Below are 14,336 nucleotides of genomic sequence, written 5' to 3'. Positions count from 1 at the left end.
AAGTTTACTGTCAGTAATTTTAATCATTAAACTACATTTAACTTCTTTTTGTGATTTGAATTTTGCAATGCAAGAAAGCTGTAATGTGAAACAATTAAGAAACAGCTTTGGGATTACTTGCCACTTTATTATTCAAACTACCATCCTTGTTAATTAAACAATGTCATGCTGTAGCTTTCACAATAGCACACAAATTTCTGACAATCTGGCATTTTGACAAGCATAATCATTTATTCTATTTATGTTGTTGGTATTGATTATTCTGTCATTTGTTTTATTGCAGATCAAGGAAGATGCTATGTTCAGGTAGAGAAGCAGGCAGATTAATGCCCATTGGCATTAGATGTCACTTTTAATGTTTGAAAAAATTTGACATTATTATTTTATGGACTAAAAGGAATGAAGGCACTAAATTTTCACCTGTTTAATGATTTTGTATATTTATCAAAGCAACTTGCAGATCAAAATCAGACACATTTTGTTAAGGATGATTCATTCTGTTATTAATTCATCTTTAACATCTTATCGGTTTCTGGGTCGTGGGGGTGCTGGAGCCAATCCCAGCTCACACTGGGTGAGGGCGTGGTACACCCTGGACGGGTCACCAGTCCATCACAGGGCCAACACACAGAGACAGACAGAGAACAACAACCACTCACACTCAGACCTACAGACAGTTTAGAGGCACCAGTTAACCCAAACATGATGTCTTTGGACAGTGGGAGAAATCCTGCACGGGGAGAACATGAAAACTCCAGTTATTGTGGGGCAACAGCCCTCACCACTAGTGTGCCAAATATCGATTCATCTAAGAATTGCAATTCCCCTTACTACGATTCAGAATCAATTTAAAATGTCCCAAAATCGATTTTAAAAAATAAGCAGGGTGTCTGCCTCCATTTTGTATGCGAGGCGTCCTGACGTCACCACGCAGCCGGTTCTGGAACTTACGCAAGCCCTACATATGCATGCGTAAATCACTATCCAAGTGCCGTCAAGAACAGGAAAAAGACATACTCCGACTGTCTGCCAACTAAGGAAAGCAATTGCTGTCTTTCCCAACGCAAGGACTTAATTTACTTTTATAACAAGCACAGGTCCGCTGCTAGTGGCGGTGATAGGTGTCGCCAAAGCACCCTCCTCTATGCTGTTACTGCTAGCAAGACCCGGCACCAGCTGACTAACTGTAGTAGTCAGTCCACCTGCACTAAAGATACTTTATAGAGAGACACTTTTAGTTTTGTTACTTAAGCAATATGTGATATTGCTTTTATGCCACAGTTGCAACAACTCCATGGCATAAGCGTAAGCATGGATAAATGTTTAAAACTTGTCATTCTGTCCTGTAAAGCAGACTGTACTAGATCATGAGGCTCCTTTGCACACCTATAGAAATCATAAATAATTTCAAATCAAAAGTCTTTCTGAATCAAAAGTCGATTTTGAATCGAATCGCAGGTCCAAAAATCAGAATCGAATCGTGAGCCAGTAAAAGCTTCCCATCCCTACTAAACACTATGCTGTCCTGCTACCCTTGTTAACAATTCATATTTTGTTCAGTCAATAAAAGTGTTTTTGAGGAGAAGGGTTGATTTATTGGACTGCGAGTTAAGTTTAGAGCAACGTTTAAAAATTGTTTTGGATTTCCAGACTAAACACTGCTAAGGAAAATCCCCTTAGATTTATTTATTAGGTCACCAGCCAGCAAGTCACCTTTAACTAATGATGTTATCATCAAGAATAAACTTTATTTTATATTTTTAACTGAAACCTAGCTAACCGAACACAACAACGCAGCAGTTTCCAGTGAAACAGCTGCACCAAACTATAGTTTTATCCATGAAGCTCGAACAGGGAGAAGGGGGGGGGGGGGGGGGGGGGGGGGTGGTAGTTTTCTTATTAATAATGTGTACTCGTGCTAACAGTTGACATATGGGAAATTTGACTCCTTTGAATATGTTGCACTGCAGCTGAGATCCTCCTCTAAAGCAGTAATAATAACCATTTATTAAGTACAATGCACAGTTTTTGATGATATTATCAGTCTTATGTCTACAGTGTGCATTGAGTTTGACTGTCGTTTCATAGTAAGGGACTTTTCATGTTGACAGCTCCAATGATGCAAATGCTTAAGAATTGTTCATTATTAAAAATTTGTTTTGGACAATCCCAGCATGTAACAGAGCCTACCCATAATAAAGGGGACACACTTTAGACTTAATCATTTGAGAATTTTCATATCTCTTAGGAAAGAGTGATTGACCTGACTCTCTCAGATCATTCCAGTGTCTTCTTTAAAACAAGCCTTTCTGTTGACACCTGCAGAACCAAAACAGAGGTAATCAGGAAACAAATGCTCACTGTTCAGCCAGACTTTTACACCCTTGCCAGCTCTGACTTCAACTTCTGTCAATGCCCTTGTCGACTCCTTCAGCTCCAGAGTTATCGATAACATCGCCCCCATGAAATCTAAAGCTGTCTGGTTTAAAAAAAAAAAAAAAGGAAGGCCACACTTGTTAGCTCAGAAGAGTGCGTAGACAAGTGGAGTGCAGGTGGCGTAAAACAAAACTCCAGGTTCACTACAAGGTTTGTGAAAAGAGCATTTACACTTATAACCAAGAATTGAAGTGTGCACAAAAGACCTTTTTTTCCTGACGTTATCAACACAAACAAGAATAATGCACTAACATTGTTGACGGACTGATAGACCCTGCAGCATCAATTCTGCAAGAGCTTTTATTAACTAAGTCATTTAAGGAGCTTGCTTCTTTTTCCAATGTCAAAATCCTTATCTTAAAACAGATGGTCTCTAACTCCCCTCTACGCCTCTAACAGACTGTTCACCACGTTAGGAAAACTAATGTAAGTTACAGATTGTGAACAGATCTCTTCAGTCAGGCGTTTTTTCACCAGCTCTGAAAACTACTTTATGAAACCACTCTTAAAAAAAAAGTCCATTCTGGATGCCTCATTAATAAACAACTATAGACCAATATAAAACTCACCTTTGCTAGGAAAAATCATTGAAAAGGCTGGAAATTTTGTACTATCTCACAATTTGAGTCAGATTTTTGGGGCCACGATTACATTCAAAATCGATTTTTGATTCAAATGATTTGATTTCTGCTTCAATTGAGAGGTGTGGAAAGGATCCTTGTGATCTACTCCAGTCTGCTTCGCACGGCAGAATGACAAATTGAGACATTAAAGTGTCTTTTTCACATTTATTAAGTTTTCATAAAAGCGATATCACATATTGCTTAAGTAACAAAAATAAAAGTGTCTGCTTATAAAAAAAATAAAAAATAAATAAAATAAAATATTGCACTCATGTCAAGCTCAGTCTTCCTGGGCATTTGGGCCCTATAAAATCCATGATTATGGAATCATGGAAAACGGAATTCATTATAAACATGGAATAACACGGAAAGTTTTTTTTTTTTCCTGGAATAAAAAGGAACGCATCTGCTGGAAAAATATTCTAAGGGGATCACTAATAATGTACACCCCCTTATCCATGAATAAATAAATAAATAAATGTGATGACTTGGGCATAAAGGGTGCGGTTCAACTCCTGGTAGGGGTACCTGAGCATGTCTAGGTTAATTGGTAACAGGTGATGGACTGGGCTACAGCAAGGAACGGGAACCAGAGCAGAGACTGGTCTCCTGCAGAAAGTAGAAACTACATCAGACGAGACTAGACAAGACCGCCCCAGAGACTAGACCAGAGACTGGACCCCTGCAGACCAGACTAGAGACTAGACCAGATCAGACCAAACTAGAAATTGGTCAAACAAGACACCGGACCCCCCCCCCCCAGAGACCAGACCAGACTAGACCAGAGATGGGACCTCCCCAGAGACCAACCAGACCAGAGCCTGGACCCCTGCAGGAACACTGCAGGGGTCGTAGGAACGTATCTGTCAGGAAACTTTTCAGTCACCAATAATGCACACCCCCCACCAATGAAGCAGCCGTCTGAGTGCTAAGTCAAACAAGAGTCACTCACTGAGCTCAACAACAAGATGTTGACTATCATGTACTTCAACAGAGATATCAGTAATCGGTGGAAAACTAAAGAGCATGGTGATAGTTTCCTCCTTGTTTTGGTGCATGCGTATGTCCCAGAACCGGCTCTGTGGTGTCAGGATGTCCCACATACAAATTGGAGGCAGTCTGCAGATTTCTTTTATTTATTTATTTATTACATTTTAGGACATTTTAAATCAATTCTGAATTGAAGTATATCTTATATATACATGTATGTTATATACTTTCCTGTGGCAAAACAGTCTTCTTCAACACTTTTCCGTCTGGATTTCAACAACACCACATCACTGAGACTGCACTGCTTAAAGTCCTAAATGACATTGACCTGAGTAGTGATGCATCAAAAGTTACTGTTTAGTTTTTCCTCGATGTTGGTGCTGCTTTTGACACAGTTGACCATACTGCTACATACTGCTGAACAGACTGGAAGAGTGATTGGCGCTCTCTGGTACTATAGAGAACTGGTTCAAAACATACTTACAAGATAGGGAATACTTTTTGTCTATTGGTAATTTTGAATCTGAGAGTAAAAACATAATATGGTGGTACCCATGGATCGATTCTCAGGCCCATTCTTTTTAACATCTATATGCTGCCACTTGCTCAGATTCTGGAACATCACCACATCTCTTACCATGCCTACACAGATGACACACAACTCTCAGTGTCAGGAGATGACTACACTCCCTTATGCTCTCTGGGCAGGTGTGTTGAATAAATCAATAAGTGGATGTGCCAGAACTTCCTACAGCTACATACACACAAGACAGAAATACTAGTATTTAGCCCTAAAAATTAAAGGTCAAAGGTCAGCGCTTGCCTTGACTCCATGAAACTAAAACATACTACAAATGAAGCCAGAAGTCTTGGTGTAATTATAGAGTCAGAACTGAATTGAAAAAGGTCGAACCTTCTTGGTATAGGTTTTCAAATCACTACACTTGCTTCCTGTGAGTCAGAGGATCAATTTTAAAATCCTACTACTGGTCTTTAAAGCACTTCATGGTCTTGGATCTAAATACCTAAGAGACCTCCTAGTCCCCTATGAGGCATCCAGACTCCTCAGGTCCTCTGGGACAGGTTTACTCACTGTTCCTAGAACCAAAACCAAGCAGGGTGAAGTGGCTTTTAGTGTTAATGCCCGTTACCAGTGGAACAAACTGCCAGGAAACATCAGGCTTTCAAAATATAATCTCCTTCAAGACAGGCCTAAAAACATTCCTATTTACTAATGCATTCATAAAGTCCACGGAAACTATTGTTCCTTTTTAATCACTGCTTTGTTGATTTCTATTGTCTCATTTTATTTTTATTACAATCATTATTTTTAATGTCACATTTTTTTATGTATATTTCAGTGTTCTTAATATTATAAGTATTTTGTTTTAACTATGTAAGGGAATCTGACTTGCTGAATGTATGAATGTTGTCATACAAATAAAGGAGCCTTGCCTTAGAAATCCACTCATGTACTCACTGTGTATCCAGCTAAACCCACACAGACCAACACTGTGTGACTGTGATACTCTGAATAACAGAGATTGTGTTTAAGTCATTCCAAGCTCAATCAGAACAGTGAGCTGGATATGTGCATGTTGAATATTGCAGTCAAAGCGTCTCATTTACACAAAGGCCTGGAGATTAAAATAGGTTGCTGAGCCATTTTATAACAATAACCAAAGTGCAGTAATCACTTGTTGTGTAAATGATGCAATCGTCTGTTCTGATCTCCCAAAACAGTCAAATCAAAGTCATACAGTCCCACAAACATCCAAGGAGAAGAGGCAAACAAGTGCATGACCTTACCTGTAGTTCCAAGTGTTTTGTAGAACCGGTACTCTAAATGCAACTGTGGTGCCCTTGACTTCACTGGTTCCTGCACATATCAAAACCAGCATGATGTTAATGAAAGAAGCTCACAAACTGGAAAAGACAACTTAAACTGAATCTGAACAGTAAATAATAACCAGTAATGAGAGGCAGTTAAATACATTTTGTCAAGAAATACTTTCCATGTATAATAACTTTGGGTTTTGTGAATTGTCAGCTAACTTCTCTTACACACATCTACACTTGGGGGCAATCACATCAGTTTTTCCCCAACGTCAACAGCAGTTCTTTCCTCTAGCAAAACATGTCAAAAGGGATTAAAAGCATGTCTTCACCTTTCTTCTTGGGTCTAAAACTTGAAGCACAAGCAGACAGCAGATTATGACATTAATCCCATAAAGATATTTGATAATATTTTTGTTGAAAAATCCAAAAGCTCGTGATTAGTTTTGTTAATGAACTACAGACTTACAAGTTTTGTAAGAGTGCAAAATAGCGTCCTTAAAATTAAAAAATGTCTTCCTAGATCATTGATTTTGCTTTGGTGTCAGCATGCCATACAGTAGTGTAAGCAACTGAAACTAGGTTAGCTTAATACTTTGATGGTGCAATAATGACTCTCTAGAGAACAATGATAAAGGCATGACTCAGGAGTCATGATTTCCAGTCCAGCAGCAGCTGGAAAGACACACCTAACCTCTTCTTTCTCATTTCCCTCCAAGAGCACAACCTAGAGGGGGGATGTCGGGGCACTACTGATTTCAAGTCAACAAAATGACAAGGCTTATGAAAACATTAATGATAGGCTGTCTTAACTTGAATAACTTTGGAAATATCAGCAATGGCATCATATCATGCTTAGCATTTCAGATGCATCTTTAAATACAATAAGAGTGCTCTTTTATCTGCATGTCTTGATACAATAGTGGTGGGGGCAAAAAAAGCCAAAAAACAACAACCAAAAAGTCTGTATTTTTGATCATTTCTTAAATCAAACAATAAATCCTAAAAATCGACTTATTCTTCCTTATTAGTGTTTATTTGTGTTTATTTGTTCCATGTTATACCAATCATTTTTCATGTTATTCATACATGTCAGAGCTGAAGAGTCTAGCAAACAGACATTACTTACCAGTTTAATAGCTACATACTCATTGGTGTACAGATTTTTACCTGGGGCGAAAAAAAGCAAAGCAAAAGCTTACATTAGTTTGCTTTCACAATAAAAGTACATAACTCAAGTCTTCAGAATGCATTTACTTCTATCCACTATCTTGTAATCACTATCTGTGATTTTGAGAAATATTTTTGTGAACTAACTGCCAATGTTGTTAAATCATTATATATAAATGATTTATTATATATAAATAAATTTGAATGTTTTTTACTAGCTCTACTGTGAATATACACTAAGTTGCCATAACCAAACATAGTATGAACTGAGAGACCAACTCCTATTTAGTCTAATACTGAAAGGTGTTTTATGCATTTCATATGTGGATTCATATAATAGGACAGACACTTCCCTAACACTTTTTAGATTCAAATTGAACATTGAAACCTTTTTAAAGTTACAATTTGTTGCTGGGCTGCTCTTTTTTTGGTTGCACAGGGAAGCATGAGGACTTCTAGGATATTGAAAATTCACTTGAACCCACTAACACAAGATTTAGACTCTTACCAAGCTTCAATTCACCAAAGTTTCCACAGCCGATCTTCTTGCCCACACGAAAATTTGGCCCGACCATAAGGACCCCAGAGGAACTTGAAGAGCCAGATGGTCGGGACGAGTGTCCACTGCGGCTGCCCTGGGAAACCTTTGTGCTCCTGGCAGGCCGCTCACCATATTTATCTCTTTGTTGATCCATGGTGTGAGCAGCACAGGTCAGCAGGACCCTGGAGTGGTATACAAAAAGGCTTCCTGGGGTAGGCCCGCCACAGCCACAGCCCCAGTCACTGGCAGTGCCTGGACGGTAGAGTCACTCTCATGAGAATAAAACTTGGTACAGCTAACCAACACTCTTCACGTCTTCACCCTGTCACCTCTAGCAGCTGTCACACAGGCTGATCTCTGGCCTCAACATTTGTCACAGGAAGGAGAAGGAGGACCTGCAGCCGAGAGAACACAAGACACGATAAAGAGATAAGAACTTGTGTCTCAATAGAGCAAACAGAGTTGTTCCCAGATTGCAATGAATAACAGCTTTCCCACAGACAACGGCAAAAGCAGTATAATGTTCATGTTGCACCACACAATGGCAAGTTTAACTCTTTTTGAAGGTTGTAAACCATAAACAAAAACTTTGTACTACCAGACAATAGCAGAGGAGGACAGAAGAGGCTCAGTCTGACAGTGCTACTGGACTACAGAGATAGTGATCAAATCCCAGCGGTCACAGAAAACAGCAACCAGTTTGAGTATCAACATAAACCTTAAGTCATAGTTTTTGATCATAAAGGCATTTAAGACTTTCCACCCCCACAGCTATATCTAGCCATCAGCAGGAAATATTACGTGAACAATTATATACAGCTATGTCTGCTTGCAAGGAAACCAAACGTGAATTTGATGAACACTGATGTAATTTTGTCCAGTGCACAACAAAACATTTTGGTGCAATCTACCACTGTCAACCATGGGCATGAATTGTGTAAATATTAAACTATGTGACTACAGAGCATGCAGACAGCAATGACATAAATGTTTATGATCAGCAACATTCAGGATTTCCTATTGTGCACTGACTGTACTGAAGCAACTGCAGCCAAAAAGGTCAACTGTGCATTAGGCAGATTCCCAGTTCCATTAGATGGTATTATACTCATTATTCACTAAAAAATACATATGAAACACACTTTCCATTAAAACAACTTTTATGCTTTTAATAAATAATAACAGTGACTAATGTTTTCATGACAATGCTGTAATTCCTGAGCACGGCTGCAAAGACTGCTAAGTATTTGTGTGTGGGCTTCCGGATGACTCATGCTCAGTATTGCCTGCACAGATTTCAGTATCAAAGACAGCTAGTTTGCTCTAAAGGGCAACTGCGCACTGTTGGTGTTACATAAAACCAAGAACAGAACAACACAGTTAATAAAACACGTTTGCAGCAAAGACCAAATGCAAGGTGTAACAGTTTCCATTGTGCAAATAATAATTTGTAGGCTACTCTGTTCCCGTGTACAATTTTAAGTTTTCATGTTTCATGTTACCATTTTCACACAAACTCTGTGGTGGACCCAGGATTAAAAACACACACAACCTGTGTTCAGTCTATTCACAACAGACTATGGTCACAGCCTTGAGTGCAACTCTGGATATAGACATCATAATTTTTCTGTACTGAAAATGTACCGAACCATGATTTCAAAACCAAGGTAGATACCGAACCATGACAGCGTGCCGTTACACCCCTACTCCCAACTACAGACCTTGTAATATTCTGAGTAGAGCATTAAACCCTCACTTTGTTTCAAGGAGTAACTACAATATTAAGGTTACAATGAAGACTCATTTAAAATGTAATGCCTGGCTTTACCATGGAGACAGTTCAACAAAGAGAGGCAAGATTAATTCTCAGTCAGTCAGTCAGTTGCCACATTGTTGGCCAATAGTTTCTGTCCGTGCAAACCGCTTAAGTAAATTAAGGCTGATTAAATGTTTCGAAACCATCACCAATTCCACATCAAAGATGCTAAAATCCACTGTTCAATACATGCAACAGACAACACAATGCCAGGTCTAAGTTATTCTGCTTTTGACTCCACTTACGTGGAGACTTCCCTTCCAGAGATATTACTGATGTTGTATTGTACAATAACACTTTTGTCCCAGGTGCCGCCATGTATGACAAAATCCTAAGTAAAGTATAAACTGAATAAGTGCAACACATGTTGCTGTTTTTGAGTATAAAAGTGAATGTTATCTTGCCTGCTTTTCACACTTGTCTTTTTTTGTTTTACCAGAGTGTATTGCCACAGCCACATTGTATTTTGAACATGTTCAGACATGCCCTTCCTGAGGATTAGAATGGAAAAATAAACATTAAAGAGACAAAATCCTTAAAAACATATTTAATGCTATATTAGGTAGCAATTTTACACACCCCCGTGGAGGCAAAACATAGGCAGCCTTTAATTAGAATGGTGTATGAAATCACTGTATGCTGTAATGAGCCTCTAGGTATTAACATACCTGTCTATCATTTCTTCTTGCTGTCGATTCATATTTGTTATCAATGTGTTACATGCTAATGATTTTTTAATTTGATTTGAATTTGATTTGAATTTTTAAAAATCATATATTCATGGCTATACTTCATATATTTTATTTCATCAACATACACTACCAGTCAAAAGTTTGGACTCACTTTCCTATTCATTTGAATGAAAATGTGTGTCCAAACTTGACTGGTGGTGTAACAAAACTACATAAGCAGCAAAGGACTTTCTAGCCTATTTCCTGCTCGTATTTTAGAGCAAAACAACCAAAGCAAAATTTTTCTTTTAGGGTGGGAAAAAAAACACTTCACTCAAATGTAACACAATGCAATTCCAGCACTGCCCTGGTATTCAGTTTTTGCCTAAACATTGTGAGAGGTGTTGACTTCACATTTCTCAGTACATACTAAGTGGTTGTGCAGTGTATTTAATTGTTTTAGGACATCTCTACAGTTTTGCTTAATCTATCTCTGTGTAACCAACTGACAATATAAATACTAAGGACTATCTGCATTAAAATGCTTTTTTGTTTTTTCAAAAGCAACTCAATCTGAGAAAATTTATTTCAGCCCAACACCTTACTAGTAAGATGAAGAAAAGAACAAGTTTAGTGGTTGATACAAATGGCTTATTTGGTTTTGATTAATAGTTTCTTTAGTTTTGATGTGAGGTGGGGAAATCCCCAGCTTTTATCCCTGTGGAGGTGCTTTGTCTCCTGATAAATGAAGATGTGTTTGAGGATACACACCTTTTGGCAGTGCATTAAAGTACTTTAGTTTCTCAGGTGGAGAAGATATGCAAGGATGTTAGACATTCACATCCCATTATAGATTTTGCTTATTGAGCCCCGTCTTTGCTGTTCGGTTCTAAAATCTTTTTAACAGCAATTAAAATTGTCATGACTTGTGGCTAAATATTTAAGTAGATGTTGATTTCACCAGACTTGCTTAAACTGTGCTCTGCAAATACAACATTTTCCCCTGCCTAGTTTGTAGTACACATAAATTGGAGAAGAAACTTCTTTAACTTTATTGTGGTTAAGCTTTCACATTAAAGTTTAGGCATTAATACAGGAAAGCAATACTGTCAGAGTTGCACAACTAACAGGAAGTCAAAAACATCCTTTGGTGACAACCAATGCTTGATTCCCATCTCTATTTCTCCAGATGAGTGAATCTCACATTGCATTTTCAGTAGATAAGTCATTTTGTTTTGTACTGGACTAGAGAACACTATTCAGCATTAGGCAAAAGAAAGGGTTATACAAAGTTTTTGTATAATTAAATTGATGCACTAGCCTCATCCATGCACATACGTAGGGGGGAAAAAAGAAAGAAAAAGAAGAAAAAACAAAACAAAAACAACCATTGCACATTTGTGTGTAAATAATTTTCTTCAAGGGAATTTTCCTTTCCTTAATGGTTGGATCACACTACTTAATACTTTTAAATTATGTTCATTCTGCATAACATATAACACAGAATATTGTCATATTACTGAATATCCCCTCAAAATGACGTTTTTGTGACTAGAGCCAAAGTATTCTGCTGATCTCTTATCTGTGTCACATCACAAGTCATGAAAGCTGAAAATGTGGATCAAAGTACTTAATTATAGAGTTCTAGTCTCACTGAAATGATAGGTCAGATAATTTGCTTGTAAAATGAAAAGAAGATTATGGTATTAATTTTACAATACTATCATGATATGCCAGTAAAACACAGAAAGTATCAAAATACACATATAAAGACAGCTGTTTACTCTCTCGCCACAGGCACAAAACCAGCGAGACTGACATTCAAATACTGATAAAAGATTTGTTTAATGATGCTGACAATCAGAACTACGCATTTTAGGAGTTTAGATGGGTTGGTGAAATTGGTTGATTGCAAGTTTTGAAATTCAACACTATTCACTATTCGCTAATACTATAGCAGCAAAGAACATTTTGAAATTGTCAAAATGTCTTGAGAAACTGAAATGATTTTGGCAGATTAGCCACTGTTTTAACAGAAACATAAAGGCTCTGAGTGGAGTGATTAACCTTCAGTGGAAAGATCAGCCTTAGAGGGGGCCTGCCAACAGTACAGACTCCTACTGTGGCAGTGCCAGCCAACAGCTGCCTCTTTCCTTAAAGCCAGCACGTATCATCTACTACTGCTGGGAATTTCATAAACTCACAGCTTTCTTACTGTCACTTACTACCAAACAACTCATCCACATATAACTTTTGTGTGCATTCACATCCATGAAAATTATCTCATATTCCAAATAAAAGGGTGTGAACAAACAACCTAACAAACGGTATGACCAGCATCTCTCCTCATTTTTGAACTAATTTTGAACTAATATTGACTTGACTGACATTTTTTTTCTCCTGTGACGTGTCTGAATGAAGAACCTTTACACTGACTTTAAAAAAAATGTTTGAAATGCACATATGAAATGTACATTTATCTTTTTGCTTTGAATGTGGATTTTTCAACATGGACGCCTGTGATTTTGTTCAAAATTTTTAGCGAAGTGGGCTATTATTTCTCATAGCCCATCCACTGACCCTAGGCTTCAGAAAATGTCAAAGAACTAACACATAGGTAATTTTGAAATGAACTTCAAAACTAGTTTTCACTGCCTTCCTCTAGCATGGTGTAGTACTACTTAGAATAAAATGGGATGGCCAATTACGTTCCTAGACAGAGGGCGACTTTACAGAGTCCCACACAAACCATGTATGCAGTTGAGAAGGAAAACCCAGCTTCTCCATGTGCATGTGGCCTCCATCAAAATGTACATTATACGAATCATTTTCACTGCATTCACTGTCTCCCCAGCCTTGCTTTGAGAGATGGTGTTGATGGCACATACGTGAGGAAGTTCAGGGCAGAGGCAGCTGGGCTCATATAAAGATGATCGATCCTGTATAAGCAGACCTCCAGTTGAATCAAAACAAGGGAGCCATTGGCAGATGCACGCCAATGTTTAATGGACAAAAGCCAGACTTGACAGTCCGACATTAACGATGGTCACATCGATCAGTAACCCAACTGTCCGTTAGCCACGTTAGCTTCCCAGCTCACCAACAGAAAACCCGAGTAACCAGAAACAAAGCTAAGGTAGCCAAACAGTACTTAGCCACAGTGGCTCCTCTGGCTTAAACATGTCCTGTGGGGAGAAAAGACAGCCATACAGACATTTTCTTCTCAATACACAGCTGAGTGAAATAACGGTTAGCAAATAAAACACCCAGACTGGTTTCCCAGCGTTAACGCCTCGACTAACATCTACCGGTGGGTCGGTGACAGCTGGTCCGAGCGCAACAAGGAAATTAGCTCCGTTAGCAGAGAAAATATTAGCTAATGGCCAGCCGACTACCAGACGCTGCTTTGCTAGCTCATCGCTGGCAAACAGCGGGCTCACCTTCGCCGTGGTGGATGCAGACGACCCGGACACAGCTTGTGTATCGGTCACGCCAAATGTTCACGGGTACCCGGAGTTTAGGGGGCTTTGGGGGGGTCTACCGGAGGGACTTGTTGTTGCTAATGTTTCACGTTAGCGGCGCAGCGTCGGTCGCAGTTCTCTCCATTCTTCGCCGCTCGTCTCCCTTCGCTGCCCGACAGAGGTCCGAGCACCCCGGATGTAGAAAGACGGCACCGCCCGCCTCACCACGCACACTTCCAGGTCAGCCTGATGCCGCCGTATTAACCTTTAAAGACTTTTTGGGTTTATGTTTTGACTATACAAACTATTTAAAACCGCAGCTACAGATAAGTCAAAGCAACTGCTGCAGCCTGATTAAGTACTGTACTCGTGAATTTAAGCAGTCAACTCCTCAACTATTTCAGTGAAATCCTCCTTTGGATTTCTGGAGAGGAAGAATGATGTGTAATAAATACACCGTGGCGTTGGAGAAAAAACATTCATTGTCAGTCCTCTTGCTTTAAGTACTTTTCCAACAAAAAATAAATACAATCACTTGTTGCTTCCAGCTTCTCAGCTGTGATGATTTGTTTCTTTTTTAGGTTTGTTTCATATTGTCGCATATAGCGTCCAAAGGTTTTGTTATAGTGTAATTGTAACCTTCAACAGCATGGCAAACAAGTCATGTTTGGTTTTTGGACAAAATTGTAAAATACACAAATGATTGCAATTGCAAGATGGTCTTCAACATTTTTAAGACTAGAGGGCCATTGTGGCATTCATGCTACTGAACTGAGGATGGAAAACCACGAC

General features: G+C 38.8%; 1 protein-coding gene across 3 annotated transcripts in view; it reads right to left on the bottom strand.

Moving 5' to 3' along the window:
- csnk1g1 (casein kinase 1, gamma 1) overlaps window positions 1–13,682 on the bottom strand; it is a 33,449-nt gene extending 19,767 nt beyond the window's left edge. For all 3 annotated transcript variants that reach the window (XM_029497553.1, XM_029497552.1, XM_029497554.1), the window contains exons 1-4: window positions 13,524–13,682; window positions 7,564–7,991; window positions 7,015–7,055; window positions 5,859–5,928 (exon numbers count right to left, since the gene is read on the bottom strand). In XM_029497553.1, coding sequence (XP_029353413.1) covers window positions 5,859–5,928; window positions 7,015–7,055; window positions 7,564–7,750 — 298 coding nt within the window. In that variant the 5' untranslated portion in view covers window positions 7,751–7,991; window positions 13,524–13,682. The remainder of the gene's footprint in view (window positions 1–5,858; window positions 5,929–7,014; window positions 7,056–7,563; window positions 7,992–13,523) is intronic.
- Window positions 13,683–14,336: the final 654 nt, after the last annotated feature.

Source organism: Echeneis naucrates, chromosome 3 (assembly GCF_900963305.1).
Source record: "Echeneis naucrates chromosome 3, fEcheNa1.1, whole genome shotgun sequence".
NCBI classification, from domain to species: domain Eukaryota; kingdom Metazoa; phylum Chordata; class Actinopteri; order Carangiformes; family Echeneidae; genus Echeneis; species Echeneis naucrates.
Note: the sequence above shows the minus strand (reverse complement) of the source record. Positions and strands in the feature narration are given on the sequence as shown.